The 19,606-nt window shown below is 44.1% G+C and overlaps 1 protein-coding gene across 2 annotated transcripts; it reads right to left on the reverse strand.

Annotated features, from left to right (window-relative positions):
- Positions 1 to 333: 333 nt before the first annotated feature.
- mn1b (meningioma 1b) lies at positions 334 to 18,193 on the reverse strand. Of its 2 annotated transcripts, XM_040155443.1 has the most exons (3): positions 17,090 to 18,193; positions 13,404 to 16,982; positions 334 to 1,843 (listed from the first exon to the last, which is right to left on the reverse strand). In XM_040155443.1, the coding sequence occupies exons 2-3, from the start codon at positions 16,930 to 16,932 to the stop codon at positions 1,629 to 1,631; spliced, it is 3,744 nt and encodes a 1,247-aa protein (XP_040011377.1). In that variant the 5' UTR covers positions 16,933 to 16,982; positions 17,090 to 18,193; the 3' UTR covers positions 334 to 1,628. The 2 variants fall into 2 exon arrangements, with proteins under 2 accessions (XP_040011377.1, XP_040011376.1); XM_040155442.1 differs by having other exon boundaries at positions 13,404 to 18,193.
- Between the last annotated feature and the right edge of the window lie 1,413 nt (positions 18,194 to 19,606).

Below are 19,606 nucleotides of genomic sequence, written 5' to 3' on the forward strand. Positions count from 1 at the left end.
TTGTGAGCAATTGTACATGGAATTAATCTTCTTGGTCTCCTAATCAACCAGGAAGCCACATTTTCTATTATTCCTGATGTTTCTCCCTCTGGCTTTAATGTGACGCAGGTTCCTGCATGCTTGTCAGGTAGGGGCATCAGTTCACAACGTGCCTGTCATATTTGTCACTTGGAATATACAGTAGGCACCCCTGTAATTCACTGATTGTCCTCAGAGTAGGTGTGTGTTATACTGTGCACAAAATCCCAAGCTACACAATAATTTTTGATTTCATATTTGCTGTGACTAATAATTTACGAAAGAATAAAACCAACTGCCAAAGTAAACACAAAATTCCACCTTTAACGTCATATTTATTGTTATTTAGTTACTCAATAAAACATATACAGATATATACAATATGCAGGAAAACAGACGACTGCACTTTACATATTATTAAAAAAAGAAAACAAAAAACAAAAATCAGTTCGCAAATTTCCGTCATAGTCCTCCATCTATTGTTTCAGAAATTCAAATTCAACAGAAGCTTTATTTAAAGATTACAAGATTGCCTAACACACAGCAAATTTTCTCTTATTATACATGTGCAATACCAATAGTCTTTTTTTCAATTCCCTTATTAAACAATCCTCGACCTCCATTTTCAGTTCCCATTGGATAAATTGTATACAACTGGTTGAGATCATAAAGTCGTTAGCAGAGGTGAGTAAAAGAGAAGAGAAGACAAGAGAAGAGAAGGGATGAAAGATATTCTTGCCAATATAAAGAATTGAGAACTACAACAAATTTTAAATGATTGAGGGCAGCAAATGATAACGGTTAAAATTTGCTTTGACAAAGAGGTAAAAAGTTATGTTCACAAAAAATTGTTGGGTTACATTCATGCACAATCACCCTCTTCCCATCGTCCTCTAGTTCTGCTTCTCGGTGCTCAGGCCACTTCTAATGAACCAGTAAGCCTCATTTGAGTGTGGGGGGGGGAAAAAAACAACTTTTTCTGCATTTTAGGAGACTGTAAATTGGGGGGGGGGGCAACAAACACTATAGTTGCCTTGACTTGAAGGATAATGTAAGTATCCTTACAGTAAAAGTGATAGGATGACGGTCTCATAACAAGATTCAACACTGGTATACGATCACAGCCAATGACAACTGAAGATCTCTTCCTCTTATTCTGTATTCTCCTCCTTTGACATTTCTTTATTTTTCTTCAACAAAGAAAATAAAAGAAAAAAAAATATTGATTTGAGGTTTTCCAGATTTGGGCATCGTTGAGTAGAGCCCAAGCTGTATTGTCCAGCAGTATGTGAGAGAGCATCTTAAAGTGTGACTGCATGTATCAGAAAAAAAATGGTATTTGCGTGTGTGTGTGTGTGTGTGTGTGTGTGTGTGTGTGTGTGTGTGTGTGTGTGTGTGTCTGTCTGTGTGTGTGTCTGTCTGTGTGTGTAAGTTCATGTTTGCATTTATGAATGTAAATGTCTTTCTCTCCCTGAACAGGCAAGAGCTGCTCGCAGTTGCCTAATCAACACCTTATCATCATCATCCTCATCATCATTATTGTCTCTTAATCTTCCCTTCTTCTTATTTTGTAATCTTGTGTCCTTCTTCCTGCTGGGCCTGCTTTTTGTTCAAGTCAGTGCCGCCACAAATGTCCCAAATCGGTTGGAGATATCAGAGTGGAGAGAGCGCCAGGACGAGACGGGCCCCCCTCTGCCCTTACTGTCCCCCAGCTCATCTGTGCAGTGGACGGACAGGCACTGCAGGTGGTTCCCTCCACTGCTCCCACTTCCTCCTCCGGCCCCCGGGGCCCCAGCTCCACCCTTACTCTGGGACAGCTCAGATTCTGCAGACAAGCACAGAGAGGAGAAGGTTAATTATGACTGTAAAAAATGAAAAACTACAAGCACCTGGCATTTTCTGATACAGATGAACCATTTAAAATACACACTTTCAATTAAACCAGTGTCATTTTCACATCCCACTCTAAATCTGCACTGTGAAATTATCTCAACACTACCCCCCACCAACCTGAAAGGGAGGCTGTAAGCAAAGCTCCCTCTCCTCACACTCCACCTCCTCATGCCTGATATACACATGTGAAAACACACACACAAACATACACGCATTCATTTGCTCTCGGTCAGGCGTGCAAATCTGGAGCGCTCCTGCATGACCTCCAGTCAGAGGGTCAAAGGACACTGAGAAAACTGGCCTTTAACCCTGCTTGACCCCGTTTAATGATATAATGGCCATGCTACGGTATCAACCCTGTGTCACCACGATGTGGAGCCTCATTTTAAATGGTTGCAACATACTTTCAAAAAATCCATATACAGGTTGATTATACATCATGTTAAAGAGTTCATGCTGATGCCTCAGATGCATCCTTCAAATACGGAGAAAAATCACTTTGTGCTGTGTAACGAAAAAATTTGTCAAGGGGAAGATTGAAGAGGACACAGAGTGTTTGGCTAACACTATACATAAAAGCATAGCGTCACACTTCATCTGCCGAGGTAGACTGCAGCGTACTGAGGAGGTAGAGGACAGAGATGAGGAAAAGTTTTGAAGGAGACACACAAAATACAATAGGAGAAAGGGAAGCACATCAACTACGAAAGAGGTAATGGTAGGGCTACGTGTTATGACGGTAGTGTTGCATTGTGTGCTTTGGGTATTGCCTCCAAGCAAGCCCAGAGCCCAGAGAAAATGTGTGTGTAGATGTTACGGATCCCTCTCTAGTATCAGTCTGATTATTTTCCCATTTCCTCACCACACCGAACACCCCACTGCCTTGTTCCATGTGGATGGTAGAAACAGTACTGCACAAAGACACAGAGCTTTAAGGTGCAGGGACAACTAGGTGTGTGATTGTAGAGACAGGTAGAAAACAGCTCTGACAAGCTGAGTTACATATGTCAGAGAAGGGAGATGCTGTGATAGACAACACATTCTGGAAACAGAGGCTGCAGATCACAACACTGCGGTCACCTAAGAGAAAAGAGAAGCACTGCACCAACCTCCATATCATCCACAACCCTGATTCCCCTTTTCAGCTCATCTTTCTCTGCTACTTAAACAGTTTTGTATTTTGCTCTGCTCAATGTTTTCATCTCCCTCCCTCTCTGCTTTCACAAACCCTGAGGCAGCAGTGACACAGTGTTAACAAAACGCAGCCAAAGAAGAGAAGGCCAGCCCAGGCCAGGCCAGGGCAAGCAGCTAAGACAACCAAGAGAAGTAGGCAGGCAGACATGTAGGCAGTGAGGCAGGCTTGCCCCCCAGCCTGTCTGGGCTGCGACCACTGGAATGGAAAAGTGGGGGGATTTGGTAAAAGGTCAGGCGGCCAAGCCGCCCGTTGTTCCCTGTTTCGTTTGTCTCTCTGAATGTCGGTCTCTGCAAATTTCTCTTTTTCCCTCTCTCTCTCTCCATCTCCCTCCCAAGGACTGGAGACATGGTGTAAGTGGGGGCTGAGGGTGCGGGGGGTAAAGGAGAAATGAGGATTTAGAGCAGTGTTGGTGGTGGCAGTGAGGAGATCTAACATTTGCCAGAGGGTCCAGTCATACACCTCAGCATGGCGGATCCCCGCCCCCTGCCAGTATAACCCCCAACCCCTCCCCACCCCACTCATACTCCCTCTTCCCAGCACTGTGCCCTCAAGCACCCGCCAGCAGCTCATGCTAGCTGGGCACAGCAGGGTCCGCACCGGCCTGAATAGGCAGCCAAGCGTTCCCCTGGCTCACTGCTGACACACAGCAAACTGACAACACGCACAGCCAAAAACACACAACACGCCAACCACTGCTGCCGCTGCCATGCCCACACCAGCCCTTAGCTGATCCACATGCACACACACGACCACATACATATGGACGTGCGTGCAGAAACGCAAACACACAGTCCCAGCTAGAAACATCACTCTGCTTCAACGCAAGGACAAGATTGGAAAATACAAGGACAAAAAATACTCATAGCTCAAATTACAAACACGAAAGCTCTGTTTTCTCACACAAACACACACTCACAAGTTTATCCCTTGTATAATCCCAGGATCCATGTTCAGGTATAAACTCGTATAAAAAAAAATCTTTTTACACATCTGAAACAATTTAACAGATGCTTTCAAAATTTTTTTTTTTTTTTAATCAGTTGTTAATTTTTCTATCAGCTCTTCAAGTTAAAGCCCTGCAGTCCTTCTGAGTGGCTTGTGTGCTATCTGTTACAGTACACTTTTCAATTGACAGCGTATGCAAAATCCACTACTCGTAAAATAAACCAAACACTTGACCGCCACAGGATTAAAATATCACCCACTATTACAGGGTAGCCAGAGGGGATTCAGGGGATGTGATTTTTATGGGAAAAATCAAGACACTGCACTTAAATTGTGAGCATTATCCATGGCGGCGTGTTTGTTCAAAAGTGGAAACGGCAGTGTGAAATTCTACATCACACAAGTCTAAATCCCAAATCACCATGACATTTTACAAGCGGAGAAATCTTTTTTTTTTTTTTTTTTTCTCCCAATAAGATCTATCTTGTTATGGCTGTTCATTGACTAATGTAGAATTCATATCTACAGTAATATCTCAATAATAGCCTAATAATCCATCTGAGGGGAACAAGTGTTTAGCATCAACAAGCGAGGGGGAAAATACCTAATAAAAAGGGAACAGTAACAGCACAAGCAGCTGTGCTGAGCCACAAATACACCTAAATATCCTTAACTACATTACAGCCAGAAAAGATTACCACAGTGATGTGTTAAGTAAATACTGAATTTAATGGGATGCACTTATATCGCCATATCTCTCGCCCCAAGTGCCGTACTTTGTTATTTAGTGTCTGGTGATGATGCTCTCACACACGCACACACAAAGACACAAACACACACACACACACACACACACACACACACACACACACACACACACACACACACACACACACACACACACACACACACACACACACACACACAGCAGCAGCAGGGTTTGGGAGCTGTCTCACAGACACAGCCAGAGACGATTTACAGAGATAAGTAGAGCTTCGAATGCCATGAAGGCAGGGAGCACAGCGCACAGCTCTGGTTGTCTGGTTGACACCAATGTGTCTGGGAGCTGACGGCCTGACATGGGTTTACACGTCATACCATACACACTCAACACATTCGAAGCAAAGCAAGGAGGTAAACAATGGCTGCTTGGAGACTATTTTCTAGCAATTTAATAATACATGTTACAGCCTGCAATTATTTTCTCAATTAATCTTAAAAGACACAACAGTTAGTTTTGTCACAATTAGAAATAATGACAGTAACCTTTGAAGCTGACACAGATATTGTGAGTATTTGTAAAATAAGTAGAGCAGAAAAGAAACTGAATGACATGTATTTCCTTAATGCCGGAGGAAAAAAAATAAAGTGTGTTCAAGAAGGTTTGAATCTACAAAGCTTCTTTCTGGTGCGAGTTCCTCAGAGCCGTCACATTGATTTCCCATGCCCCACAATCCCATGCGGCAGGCCTCTGCCCTTTCTATCCCAAGCTCTATACTTCCATGACGACACTTCACCTTTAACCTCGTGCTCCCGGGGGCGTGACCCCATCCTCTCTGAACACAAACCAGCCCAATCAGAATGCTCCGCTCACTGACAAAAACACCCAAAGGCCTTCGCTCCTATGACAGTGTGTGACATCAGGTCAGATTCCTTTAGCATAACAACTACCACTATGGCCTTGTGTGAGGAATCTTGTCTTTGTCAGCACAAAACACCCGTCACAATCTGCAAAGAAAAAGTCTGATTTCAAAAAAGGGGGCGAGAAAAGGTCTGATTTTAACCAGGAGGGATAGGGTCTAAAGAAAAGGTTTTTGTCGGGCTGAAATATAACACCGTAAGGTTCTCCTTATGATGTCTGCCCACGGTGTAAGAAATGACAGGATATGCAGGTCAATGCCAAAAAATGATCAGAGGTAATTAAGACACCTGCGAAATGCAGCAATATCCTTCAACTACAGGTGTGTTTAAGGGAAGTCTTAATGGAGTAAATAGGGGCTAACAGAGGTATTAGCCCAGGTATCCCGTGCCCCAGGGTAATGGGGGGCATGTAAGGATCCCTGCAACCCCCTCCCCAACTCCACCCAACGGTGACCTTTCCCTCAGTGCAGGGAGCATATCTGGAAAGAGCGGGGGGCACGTTTCTCAGGCAAGGGCACAGGGGTTATTTTGGTTTGAATTTCTTCACTGTTCTCTGGCCTGGAATATAAAAAGGAAAAAAAAAAGAAAAAGAAAAACTTGCCCGGGCAGGCATTGCCCCCAGCGTTCATTAACTTTTCACCAGCAACACACCCATTCCCATTGCCTCAAACTCATACCCACAACATATACGCCCCCCCGCCTCTGGCCACAAGAAGTGCTTAGGAAACCAGACACAAATCAGAACATGGGAAGTGATTTAGTGCCTCCTTCATAACTCACAACCATGTCCAGGACCTGTCCAGGATGTCATCCAAGTCAGTGACATATTGATCTACTTCACTGTCTCTATTTTGTTCAGCACAGCACTGCGCACTTTGTTTTCTGTGTTTCCACCTTTATGGAAAAGGTCAACCACACGTGAAAACAGTGGCAATTCTGAGATTAGTAGCACCAGCATGACAGAAACTTTTTTTTTTTAATTAAAAATTGGAGTTTGTAATTATGGATTCTGTTCCAGGAACAGCGAAAAAAATAAAAAAGGTAAACAGATCATTTTATTTTAAATACATAACATTTAAACTTGATATTGTCTATCGAGTCTTTTGCTGTTACGTGTTAACTAGTTATGTTATTAAAGAGGGACATAGTTACGTATGAGGACATATAGCTACATAGATAAATGTGTTCCTTAAACTTCTACATACAGACAAGAATGAACAATAGTCAGGGGGCATGAAACTGATGGAAAAAATATTTTGAATTGAATTATTTTCTTATCCATAAATGCATATGCTATCTATTAGAGCCAGCCACCTCTTGTGAGAAACTACAGATGTTCTCTGAAAAAAACCTCTCTCAATCCCTGTTACTTTCTCTTTCACTCTATCAGTCTCTACTTCTGTCTCACAGGAAAAACAGCTCCAGTGTCATAACTCATTTGTCATTTCTTCAATAGAAATGAAAGGTGCTGAAGACTACCTGTATGGCAAATACCATAACCACTGCTGACAGCATGACAACATCTGCACCTCTGAAAACCCGAAAACACACACGCATACACACACCTTTTATAAGCTGTCTGTGTATCACGGGCGACATATGAATCGAGCACACATTTCAGGAGCTTTGTGTCCAACTGATCCTTTTTTTTTTTTCTTCTTCTTTGGACTGCTCTGGCAGGCCCTCAACAAGACAGTGGACATTTGGAGGCACGTCACATACATCCACAATCAGAGATTTGGAGCTCCTCATTCTCTGCATCTCCCAAATAAATTCAACTTTCCATTCTCTGCTGCAACCAAGGAGAATATTTACCACTTGCTGAGACAAGTTTTATTTTATTCTAACACCCTTGCCCAGGGAAAAAAAAAAAAAAAAAAAAAAAACACCGGATGAGCTGCTATTTTGAAGAGTTGAAAATCCAGCAAAGCAAAAGGCCTGACACCTTTGTTCATCTTTTTCTCTCTTCATCAGTCGCAAGCACGCTTCTTTAATAGGCTTCCTTTGACTGTCAGTTGTGCTCAATGTCTTGCAAAAGCCCAGGAACATAGAGCGCACATGCATGCACGCACACACGTAGCACATAAACACGATTGCACAAGCACTCACAAACACTGTCTTAAATTCCAGACGCTTTAAAAGTGTGATAGGCATTTTTCAGACCCACACTATTTACAAGTCAAGTAAATACTCTTAAATATTTTCAACACATTAGAGTTAAGTGAGCGTGTTCTACCGAGCGAGACACCTGAGATCGGGGGGCTGAAGCCGTGAGCCTGACACTGAGTCTAAATAAATCAAACTTTATGTCTACAGCTGACAAATCCACACTATCAAGTTGCAGCGTCTACAAACCTGCCCTTCGTCACATACTCACGTGCATAGCGGCACGCACACACACACACACACACACACACACACACACACACACACACACACACACACACACACACACACACACACACACACACACACACAGAGATGCAAACAATCACAAACATATATCAAGAAGAAGAAAATACATCATGATAACAGTAAAAATAGTGTTATTTTCTTTGTCCACATTAGGAATGATTTTGTTCAGGAGGACATGAGTTTCTAAGGACACTGCTTTGTCATTACAATGGGTTTATGTTGCTGAAATCAGCATTTACAGACATAAACTAGCTGTTCTTTTTAGCCCTGATGAACATGTCAATTTCCAAGTCAACTTACAGAAGTTGCCTGAGGATGAATTATGACTTTTGGAAACAATATTACCAAGGCTAATTGCTATGATTATCATAATGATTATCATTACTGCAGTACAGGAGTCTGCGAGAGGCTTGGTGGATGTTTGTTGTTGAAAAAGTCAATATGAAACACCTTGTAATGACAGGTAAAGAACACAGACGGCCCCAAGCTGTGTTTTCCGCATTCAAGCATGTGCCAATCACTTTCTTCTTTTTTTAGAAAAAGGAAATAGAAATTACTGGTGTGATTTTTAGGGTTGTTGTCGTACTGAAATGTCAAAGCCAGGTAGTCTCACAAGACTGTTTTCCATGGTGGAATATCAATATGGCTCTTTCTGTGGATTTAAGTGCTTTCTAGTAGGTGTGATAAGATACAGGTTCCCTCTTTTCAAACCTGTCAAAGTCAGAGCGACAGAGATTTGATCATCGTTAGAGCTGTTTAAGGACTGATTACTGAGCGTGAAGAGTGAAACTATTCCACAGGGTCAACTGTGAAGTGTTTTAACTTTGCTGATAAAAAAAAATGTCACTCAAGCGTTTGTGGCAAAAACACTGAAAAAGTAAAAATAAAAATAACTGAATCACTTCCTACGCCTGCTGATTGCCTGTTATCAAGACTACGCATGAGTTTCCAAATGAACGGTCAGCTTCTGGCTAAGATATACAGAAGAGACGGGAAGAGGAAGAGCGAAAAAGAAATTTTTAAAAAAGGGGAAATAATATTAACTGACACCGTACAAGGAAAGTTTCTCATGTGCACCTCAACTCCTTGGGAGCGGAACATGCCGTGTAGCACTCAAGAGTCTGCAGGCTGTGAGCTTAAAGCAGCAGGTATAACTGTGCCTTAGTGGAAAAACTTAAGCTACGTGCTGTCACAGAGGGGGGAGGCCAAACATGGGGTCCAACGGGGGCCATTACTGCAGCACGCAGCACTATAAACAGTCATACAGGGACAGACAGGGTGAGCTGGGATGCACTGGGTGAACAACCAACAGTACTTTTAGAGCACCTCCTCTACAAATAACGCAGTTTACCCTTTATTGGCTACTTGTCTGCACATTCAAAGGAAGTGAACAAAAAACATAATGTCTAATTTCTGCCCTGTGTCTTATTTGTATCATAGCAAGATTAGCGGCTCCTGTAGTCTCTCTTGCTCATAGCGTTAATACAAACACACCTGGCAACAAAATGATCTGGGGTCCCTCTGAAGTTTCACAGCATTGTTTGGTGGAGCTGCACTGAGCGATGGAAACAATCACCTGATACGACCAAACTGACCCTTGACCCCCAGCAACAGCTCATCTGAAGCAAACTCCTTTGCATGCCCAAAGTACACCCATGATTCATCTGTTCAATTCTCAAGCAGCTAAAGTGAACTTCCTATACAACACTGAGTAAAAACACTAACTAAAAACTGAAAAAACAGCAAATACACATCATGTATTAGTCCTCAGGACAAAACCTAAACCCTCACCAGAAACAGATAATCCCACATAAAGTTGAATGCCTGACAACTAAATTCAATTTGTCTGTAAATTAAAATGAGAAAGGACTCAGTTCTACTTATAATTATAATAAATTCAATTTAGACGCATTTTAAATTACATTTTCATTTTTAATTAGGTATCTAAAATAAGGTATTTGTGTGTAAATGGATGCATTAATTACAGTATGTCAATTTTGAACTTATTAAGTTTTGAGTTTTAATTGTTGAAGAATGAAAATAATCTATGCATAATTCAACAACACTCCGGAGAGAGCAAAATAAGTCATATATGTGTAAATGAAATAGTCATAAGAAAAGTTGTTTTTGGAGGTGGAAAGGTGGAAAACCATTTCACCTGGAAGAAAAAATGTATCATATCTACCACCTTAGAGAACAAATTTCTTAGCCTATATGTGAGACTTATATAACCGTGCAGAATTTTTTCCAATGCAAAAATATCTTAACAGGTTATGTCATCTTGTGGTGATGAGGTAAATGTTATTTCAACTTATAACTGGGAAAAAATATATATATCCAATGTCGTTGGAAATACATATATTTATTTCATCCTAATGGAAATGATCATCTTTTAAGAATTTTTTTGACCAAGTTACATGAAGTTCATGCTAATGGACTAATGAATTTGCCCGATTTTTTTCTAATTAGTGTCACTGACATTATCTCCCCAGTGGCAGATTTTTGTTCAGGAGACTGAGGACTTAAAACTAGACTAACTGTTTGAGGTGGATATTCCTTGCAGTGTGAAAAGCCTGTGGGACGTTGGCTCTTATGGAACTACACTGTGCGCTATGACTTATCTGAAATTATTATGTTATTTTGCTCCCTTCTGTGTAGCCTAAGAATCAGATTCAATCTCAAAATCCCCCTCCCCTCCCAAATACACCTCCACCCTTTTTTCATCTTTGCTGTCTGAAGCACTCAAATGAGAAACTGTCAGGAGCCGTGATTTGTGCTAACTAGCTATCGATCGCTCCAGAGCTGCATGCCTCCTGTCCATGCTGGGAGGGTTGGAAGAGGAGAGGAGAGGAGAGGAGACACGAAGAGAGAGAAGGAGCGAGGAGGGAAGGGGGAAAAGGACCAAAAAATATACGATTCTGTTTTTAAATACTTATTGTTTTTTTCTGCTTTTAAATATCTACTCTTTTGGTGCATTTGTAATGTTAAATGTGCTGTCAGCCCCAGAGAATTAAAGACAGTGAATGCAACAGGGTGAGTGTGGCTGACTACTTATCAGTGCTGGGTTTCCTGCTCAAAAGAATACTCATTAATCATTATCAAAAGTAATGATAATCACTCCCTGGCATCAGGGACTTTTCTTTCAACTGCTTTTTTTTGTTTTCTTTAGATTTTTCTTTTTTTTTTCCCCCTTCTTTTTTTAATATATTAACAGAACTCAATTACCTCTTTTGTAAATGACAATGAAAGAATTCATGGGAACAAAAAAAGCCACGATGTTCAATGACCTTGTCATTTGTCTACTAAATTAGCTGAGAGGACCAATGGAAACGAGTCACGAGGGGGGGGAAAAAATAGCTGGATGAGGGGGAATGTAATAGTTTTGATCATTCTGGCTCAAATGAATATCTTCGCTGCTTTTTATTTTTCCATTCATGTATAATTACGGTGACCGGTCATATTAGCTCACTACACGGTCATTTACAGGGCTCCTTCCATGGAATCGCTCCAGTGCTACTAACGGACACTCTGTGCTCAGTCTCATATAAACAATGCGCCTGGAGCCCAGAGTCGGCGCGGTGCGCGCGCCCGCCCCTCCCCGCACCCGCACCCGCACCGATCAGAACAAAGAGGCGCTCGAGACGCGCTAGGCGCGTTCCACAAATATATATAGGACCTATATAGCCTCTTAATTATATATATCCATACGTCCACAGGCCTTCCGGTAGCTTAACCTTTACAGTGGGTAGCTCTTTCAGATTTTTTTTTTTTTCTTTTGCAGCAACGTCATCCATCTCTGTCTGGGTTTGAGTTTGAAATGATTTGGAAAAAGCCAGCGCAAAAAATGAAAAGACAAGAAAAACAAGAAGGAAACGACACCAAAATAAACACATGAATAAATAAAACCAGCATATTCTACCCTAATGCTGCAATTATAATACACAGTAATGCATACGATTTATTTTCTATTACGATTAAAGCGCACAAAATAATATAAATAGAACAACAATATAATAATGAAGTAATAATAATAAAACATTATTATTATTATTATTATTATTATTATTATTATTATTATTGTGAGGCGAATTACAGGAAGAAACTAATCCGCAGCTGATCAACGTAACCTTAAATAAGTTATCTGCATTTTGATTTAGAGTCACCATGAAAACATTAAGATAAAACGACTTGTAACCATAAGACTACATTTGCAGATTGTAATAATATCTCCGTCTAGATGAAAAACTGTTTCTGTGCCTTCAGGCCATATTTTCCATTTTCCTTAAGAAACCCTGTGTTGTCAGCAAGTCCCTATTTACTTCCAAAAAATTTCTTACTCTAACTGAGTTAGATAAAAATAATAAATCATTTAAAAGTAACAATTATAAATAATAAATTGTTTAACAATAAACAAACTATAATTTAAAACTACATACTAAATTGTATTCAAAGTTTCTAAATCAACTGTTTCCCACGGAAAATAAAATGAAACCTGAATGGCTGTATTAATGCCACCATGATATTTAATCCTCGAAATCCCGTCCTGCCAATCTAAAATCAATCCACTTTCACCAGCTCCGTATTATCCCATGTTAATAACAAAAACAAACATGTAACAAGGCGAGGGAAACCCCGCTGCGCAAACGTATATGCTCAAAAAGCTATTAATCTTCTGAATGTAGCTGTTCACCCTGAAAACCGAGATAAAGAACCACAGGAAATGTTTACTTTTCTGGAGCTGCTCTTTTGAAGTGCCTCTGAAACGAAGAAACCTATAAAAAAAAAAATACGTTGCAGAGAAGGCACAAGGTTTACTGGGTTCAGTCAGATGGCATTTAAAAGTGCTCCATTCTTACAATCACCCTTTACATTTTTCAATAAGGACTCATTTTAACAAGAAAAAGAAAAAACCGCACAAATCGTTATTTTCGTTGTAAAGACCCGAATGGCGCTATTATTAAATGCATCATCTCCTATAAGCTACACCGCTAAAATTCGAAGAACCTGGTTTACAGAGACGCTACTTTCTGGCCGCACAATTTGGACATATCGTTCTCTATTATCAGCGTTACCAGAACATTTGACCTATTATTATCTTGTGTTATGCCGCATTTCAGATAACGTAAACAGCGTTTTAAGATTGATAATATACTGATTTTATGAGCGAAATTGATCAGTTAATGTAGTTGCATGAGCTTCATTGTATGAGAGTGAATGTTAGACGTGGAGGGGGTGAGAAAGAGAAAAGGAAAAATGTTATAAACGTAACCAAAAGAAATGAAAACTGTGTAATTACCTTCTTTACTGTTGTTTTGGCTCTTATTTTTTTCCCAGGGTCCCATGGCCTTGTCATCCTCTGACCCATCCATCATGGCCTTGTCACTAGGCACGTACCAGGTGGCATGCTGCTCTGCCATGAGGGTGTCAAGGTCAATAGTGCCCATTGAGCCCTTCCCAGCGTCCGGGCTGCAGCTCGCCAGCTCATTGTCTCCGTTCTGTGAGGGACAGTCGCCATTCTTTTTGCCATTCTTCATTGCCAGGGGCTGGTCCTCAGAGATACTGAATTGTTGCCGCTGTAGCTGGATCTGGGCCTGCAGAATCTCCAGGGGATGGATTTCCTCCTGGCCAGAGGTGCTGGATGGAGTGCGTACCTGCTCCACTCCAGGAGTGCCTGGGTGGCTCACCCCACTGGCCCCTGTGCCCCCACCAGCATTCAGTCCATAGCTATCTGGTGTAGAGGTAGTATGATTGTTAATGCCCATGCCTAGGGGCTTCTGTCCATTTATCAACCCGTGGTCACTCCTCTGCATTTTGGGTGAGCCGGTGATCATAGGGCTGCGATTAGGCTTGGTTGCTGAGGCGCCTCCTGCATCTGAGCTGGAGGACACCTCATCCTCGTTGCCATAGTGGGTGCTGACATCGTCAGGAAAATCCACTCGTGGTGAGCTACTGTCAGACTTGGCGACACTTTGAATGCCACTGTCCAAAGAAGACATCAGGTCGCCCTGGTCCCCCAACATTAGGTCGCCTCCTTTTCCCCAAGAGGGTGATTGGAGGTGTTTCTCATGGGGTGTGCCCCCACCCCTCTCCCCAACGCCAGCCGAGGGGGGCTGCTGGCCTGGACTTACAACAGGGTTACCATTGTCAGGGGAAAAAAAAATTCCAGGGCTCACATGTCCACTGTCTCTTTTTCTCCTCCCTCTCCCTCTCCCACTCCCTGTTGTTGCCTTCCCCTCACTGCATGGGGTAGCGTCCATGTTGTAATTTGGGGAGAGGGCACTGGCTTCCCCCTGCACCGTCTGGCTTTGACTTGCAGGCTTAGAGTTGCTATTCCCGGTGCCAGGCATCTGGCTGTTCTGGGAAGTGCTGCTCTGAAAATATTCAGGACCAGCACTGCCAGTCCCATTAGATGTGCTGCTATTAATGTCCTGCTCTGTCTGACTCAGTTTTCGCTTGCCCTCGTTTTGGTTCTTCTTGTTGAATGTTACGTTAAGATTGGGGGCCCCTAGACTAGCGATCATGTTCTGGCAGGCCGTGGAAAGGGCCGCCAGACAGCTCTGGCCGAAAACACTGTCTTTAGTGCTGGTTTTGCTGAAGTTCCCAAGGGACAGAGCTCCAAGCTTACTAACAGACGACCGCTGGCCTGAGGGGAACTCAGACTGAGGAGGATAGCTCCCTGGTGAGGTGCTAACCCCCTGGGGAGCGCTGTGGGCCGGCCCCTGACGGTTAGCCCCCCCATAGGGAAACGTTGGCTGTGCTCCCATTGGAGGTGCAGGGAAGTCAGCGGGCCGCCTCTCTGCTGGTGCATTCGGATGCCCCGTTCCTGCTCCTGGAGACTGCATTTGTGAGAGGTTGCCCATGTTCCCGCTGAACTGTGAGTGCATGCCGGGGGAATGGAGAGCCTGTACATGTCCATCTCCTGGTATTCTCATAGGTTCCTGCATGCCCATGCCTGGCCTAAACATCATCCCAGCCCCGTTCTGCTGTAGCCCCATGTCATGGGGCCCCGATTCATTACCCGCTCCACCCATACGCCGTGACATCATCTCCCCTGGTGGGTGGGACCCTTGGAACCAGGAGTTCTCCTGAGTGACATGAGGATTTTGTCCATCAATGTTGGGCATCCTGCCACTATTCTCCCTGTCAAAGTTGGGCTGAGGCATGCTCCCGACTGGGCCTCCGTGAGCCATGGGGCCAGGAGGTACATCGCCATGGTGACCCAGCTGCTGCAGACTGGGCTGCCTCATCCTCTGCTGCTGGTTGCGAGAGGCCATCTGTTTTATCATCATGGCTGCATTCTGGCGCTGCTGCAGAGACTGCTGCTCGGGCCCCGGATGCTGCAGGGGACCTGGTGGGAAACCTTCACTTACAGGTGGGGTGAACTCTCCCGGCAGGCCGGGGTAGGCAGAGGGAGAGAGGTGGTTATCCATACCACCACACCAGCCTTCACCGCCATGTGCATTAGGAAAGTCAAATCTAGGCCTTTTCGCCATGTTCATATAAGGAGAGTCAAAGTGTTGCAGCCTCTGATTCGGGGGCTGTTGGGAGGGAGGAGGAGCTGGCTGTTGCATATTAAACATGGGGTCCCCATAGGGGTGCAGACCCCTATTTTCCAGTCTGTGAATGGGATATTCAAACTGGTTGTGTTGGCCAGGCATCATGACCCCTCCGTCTAGAATGTTAGGGTTAGTAGAGCCGGGCTCAGCCTGAGGGGGTCGGGGGAGGCCAGGGGGGCATGAATTCTGTCTGGCTATCAAGCTAGCCTGTTGTTGCTGCTGCATGAGAGGATGTCTTGCATTGACCCCCGGCTCCATTCCCACGGGCACCTTCCGGCCATTTCCAAAACGCTCAAAAAACACTCCATGCTGAGGCTGCTGGGGCTGTGGTGGTGGCTGGTGTCCCTTAGAGATGCCCTGCATACCTGGTGTCCGTGGCATGCCAGGGTTCCCTGGGAAACTCCCGCTGGGAACTGGCCTCCCTGGTCCAAAATGGGGTAACTGAGATTCTGATTCTGATGGGGAAAATACAGGTACATCGAAATGTCCAGATGGTGGCTCACTTGGGAAGTTGTACTCTAATCCCTCTACAGCTCCCTGGTTTGGCATCCGCCGAGGCTCCAGGCCATGAGACTCAGAGGAGGAGGATGAGGAGGAAGGGAGACCGTGGAAGGATGCTGCTCTGTTAGGTGACTGGTCGAGGGGTAGACAGGGGGCAGGGACAGCATGGCTCCCACTGGGAGGCCCGTGATGTTGAAAGTCAGGCATGTTACCAGGCCGCTGCTGCTGCTGGGGAAAGCCATCCCCTGCCTGTCCCTCTGCGAGAGGATCAAATCCTTCTCCAAAGCCCTGCTGTGGTCCCATGCCATTGTTGTTGTAGCCCATTAGCCTGCCACCATGCAGGCATGATGACCCGGGCTCTGGGCCTCCAAAATTCCCACTGAAATGAGGGTGATGTTGGTGTGGGTGAGGTTGATGGCCATGAGGATGTCCTTGATGAGGTTGCTGGTTGTTAAAAAATCCATGTATGGGTCCTTGCTGCTGCTGCTGCTGCTGCTGCTGAAGTCCACCGCCTGCATGCATGTCCGAGTGGCCCCGCGGGTGAAAGCCCCCGTACTGCTCTCCGTTCATGTTCATATTGAGCCCGAGCATTTGCGGCTCGCTCAGAGAGCCCATGCCGGGTTCCACTGCTCCCGGCGGGCCTCCAGCGTGAAAACCTGGGCTTTTATAATGGGAGCCCATGTTCAGTCTCGGCTGGTTTATGTTTCTGTCTGACTGGCCAGGGTTTCTGCTATTAATCTGAGGACCAAACTGCTCCAGCCCAAACATACTCCCTTGCAATCAATCCCACATGACGGCCAGTTTGCCAGTTTTTCCGTCTGTCCCCAAAACCAAAAAGAAAAAAAAGATATACAAGAAACTATTCAAATGTTTGTATTAAACTGCTGGATAAACTGCTTTATCTGCTTTAAATGTTGAAACTCACCGGATAAGTTCTCATTGTTGTGGATCAACTGTTTTTGTTTTTCAACTTCTCCAAGGACGCGGAGGAGAGAGGGGACAGACTGTGTCCAAAAATGCACGTAAACGGTGTCCTTGTCCTCGTATTTACGCATGCACTTGACTGTTCTTCCTCTTCTTCTTTTTTTTTATTTTTTCGTCTTCGGTTAAGCAGACAAATACAAAACAATGTTATTTAACTTGCTGCACGGGTGACTTATCATATTCCAAAGTTTTTCTGTGCGCATTTCTTCAGGGTGAACATGACACGAAACATCTCGCTAACAAACTAAAAGGAGAGCGCTGGAGAAGTGGAGCGATCTAACAGGGATTATGACAGTTTCTGTCAGCTAGTTCATTGTTCCAGTCCAATGTCAAATGTCCTAGAGCGACTTTTTGTATCGGGTCCCATGCTGGAAACAAGGAGAAAGTCCAAGTGGAGCCGTGTAGTTAAAGACTACCTCTGTGGCTTTAAGGGGGGGAAAAAAAATCTGTCTTTAAATAAATACTGCCCACCGATCTCCTTCACAATCTCGACAACTGCCGAGCAGGCGTGCAGCCAAAAGTCCAGTGTGATGCAAAGTCCACGAACACGGTGCTCCGAACCAGGCACCGGAGAACCGGAGCGTGCCCGGAGCTGCGCGACCCGAACCCGGAGCAGCGCGGCGTACACTACCCGCACTCCACACCGACGGAGCGGCTTGACAGCATCCTTCACCCGCTGCCGGTCATGCGCCTTGCAGGGAAGCGCCGTGCCTTGAGTCCCCTCGGCGCGTTTCGTTCCTGATGTGTGCCGCCCTCCGTTTAACGAGTCTAGTCTGGTGTGGTCTGAGTGCACTTGGGAGCGATTCACAGATACACTCACACTCCGCTCTGCCGCTTGGCGCTGTGTGAGATCAACGCGTCCGGAGGAGCCAGCAACAAGTTTTGCATTTCTGCAGCCACTTCCATCCGTGAGGTCTCAGCCAATCAGAGCGACCGAAGAAAGCTTTGAGGGCGGGACCAATGCTCTTAAGGTGGTCCGCAGAGTGGATGCGATTGGACACTGTTGTGTGTAAATCCGATCTTAAAAATGGATTTAAAGTAAAATCAAATGTTTTTACCTAAACAGATAGAGCAGTGTTTTCACGTTGAAGCTAATCATCGGGTCTGAACTGGATGCTGTCCGTCTTGCAGAGAAAAAATGTTTTTTTCCAAAGGGGTCGCATTGACCTTTTTTCATCATTACACCACAGATTTGTAGTCTGCACAAGTTTAGGTGAGGAAACACTCCTGCAACCCCCGTATCCTCCACTGGAATAACAGGGCTTGAGGTGAAACTCTGCACGTTGCTGTTTTTTGTGTTTTTTACTTTTTGCATGTTGCTCTAGACCTCAGCTAAGAACAAACTCTTTCCGCCCCTGCATCCATTGAGCCATGCAGTGACCACCAGCCCTTCCCCGGACCTGTGTCATCTCCACTGGAACACGCGTTCAACAACATGCAATAAGTGGCAACTTGGTGCAGACCCCTAGTCACAACGATAAAAAGCTGTGGTTGAGGACCAGCAACCAGCTGTTTGGTATGTTTGGAGTTTAGACGCGGCCATTTCCGACGAATCGGCATCACTCACCAATGCTGAGGTCACGCGCTGGATGTTAAATTTGTTCTCATGCGTGAGCAACTTTGCGGGAACAGGCGCGGTTTTTAATCCCAGGCCGTACTCCAGATCAATGCTGAATAATTACATTTTTCCAATACCGGCCTTATTAGGTTGACTTATGGCAGGTGTTGACTGAGGAATGACACCCCATCAGAAGTGTAGCCTGAATATCTGAGCTGATATTGATGCTGGGATGAAGGTATAAATTAGACTAATGTCATAAAGTGTGTCCATTGCACCCCTGTGACCAATCAAACTTGCCCCAGTCTCGAGTGTGAATCTACGTCCCAAAGAGAAAAAAATCCTCCTTAAAAAAAACATCTGAACTAAATCATGTGGATGATATTGAGCCTCGGTTCCGATAATCAATAGCATTCTCTCAGTATTATAGTCTGTAAAATAGGACATGCAAGGCCAAATTAGGATAATTTACTTCATAAACTAATTAACTGTAGGCCCATATTAGACTAGACTAGCTGTGTAAGGTCAAGTGGTGATATAACCAAAGATAAGGCATGAAATCATTGAAAATAGGCGGTTTTCATGTTTATGTAAGTTTGAGAAACAAAGGTCCCAGTATACAGTAACAAAGCCAGCCCAAATAATGTGTGCCCCTAATTAATGCCCTAATTATGTTTTAATAGGACAAATGGCCTACTTTCGGATATATTTTAATCTTATGCCATAGTGTTTCTTAGGCATGTGTTTTATGTACTGTTATGTGATTTGGAGTGCGTCTTAATGTTGTCTGTAGCTCACCTATCAGACTCTCTTTGTGTGTTGGTCTTTCAGTGTATTTATTTGATCTGCTGTGAGATTTTTTGGGGGATACCTTGGCTCTTGCTTTTTTCCCGAGTTCAC

Source organism: Xiphias gladius, chromosome 19, assembly GCF_016859285.1.
Source record: "Xiphias gladius isolate SHS-SW01 ecotype Sanya breed wild chromosome 19, ASM1685928v1, whole genome shotgun sequence".
Lineage (NCBI taxonomy): Eukaryota > Metazoa > Chordata > Actinopteri > Istiophoriformes > Xiphiidae > Xiphias > Xiphias gladius.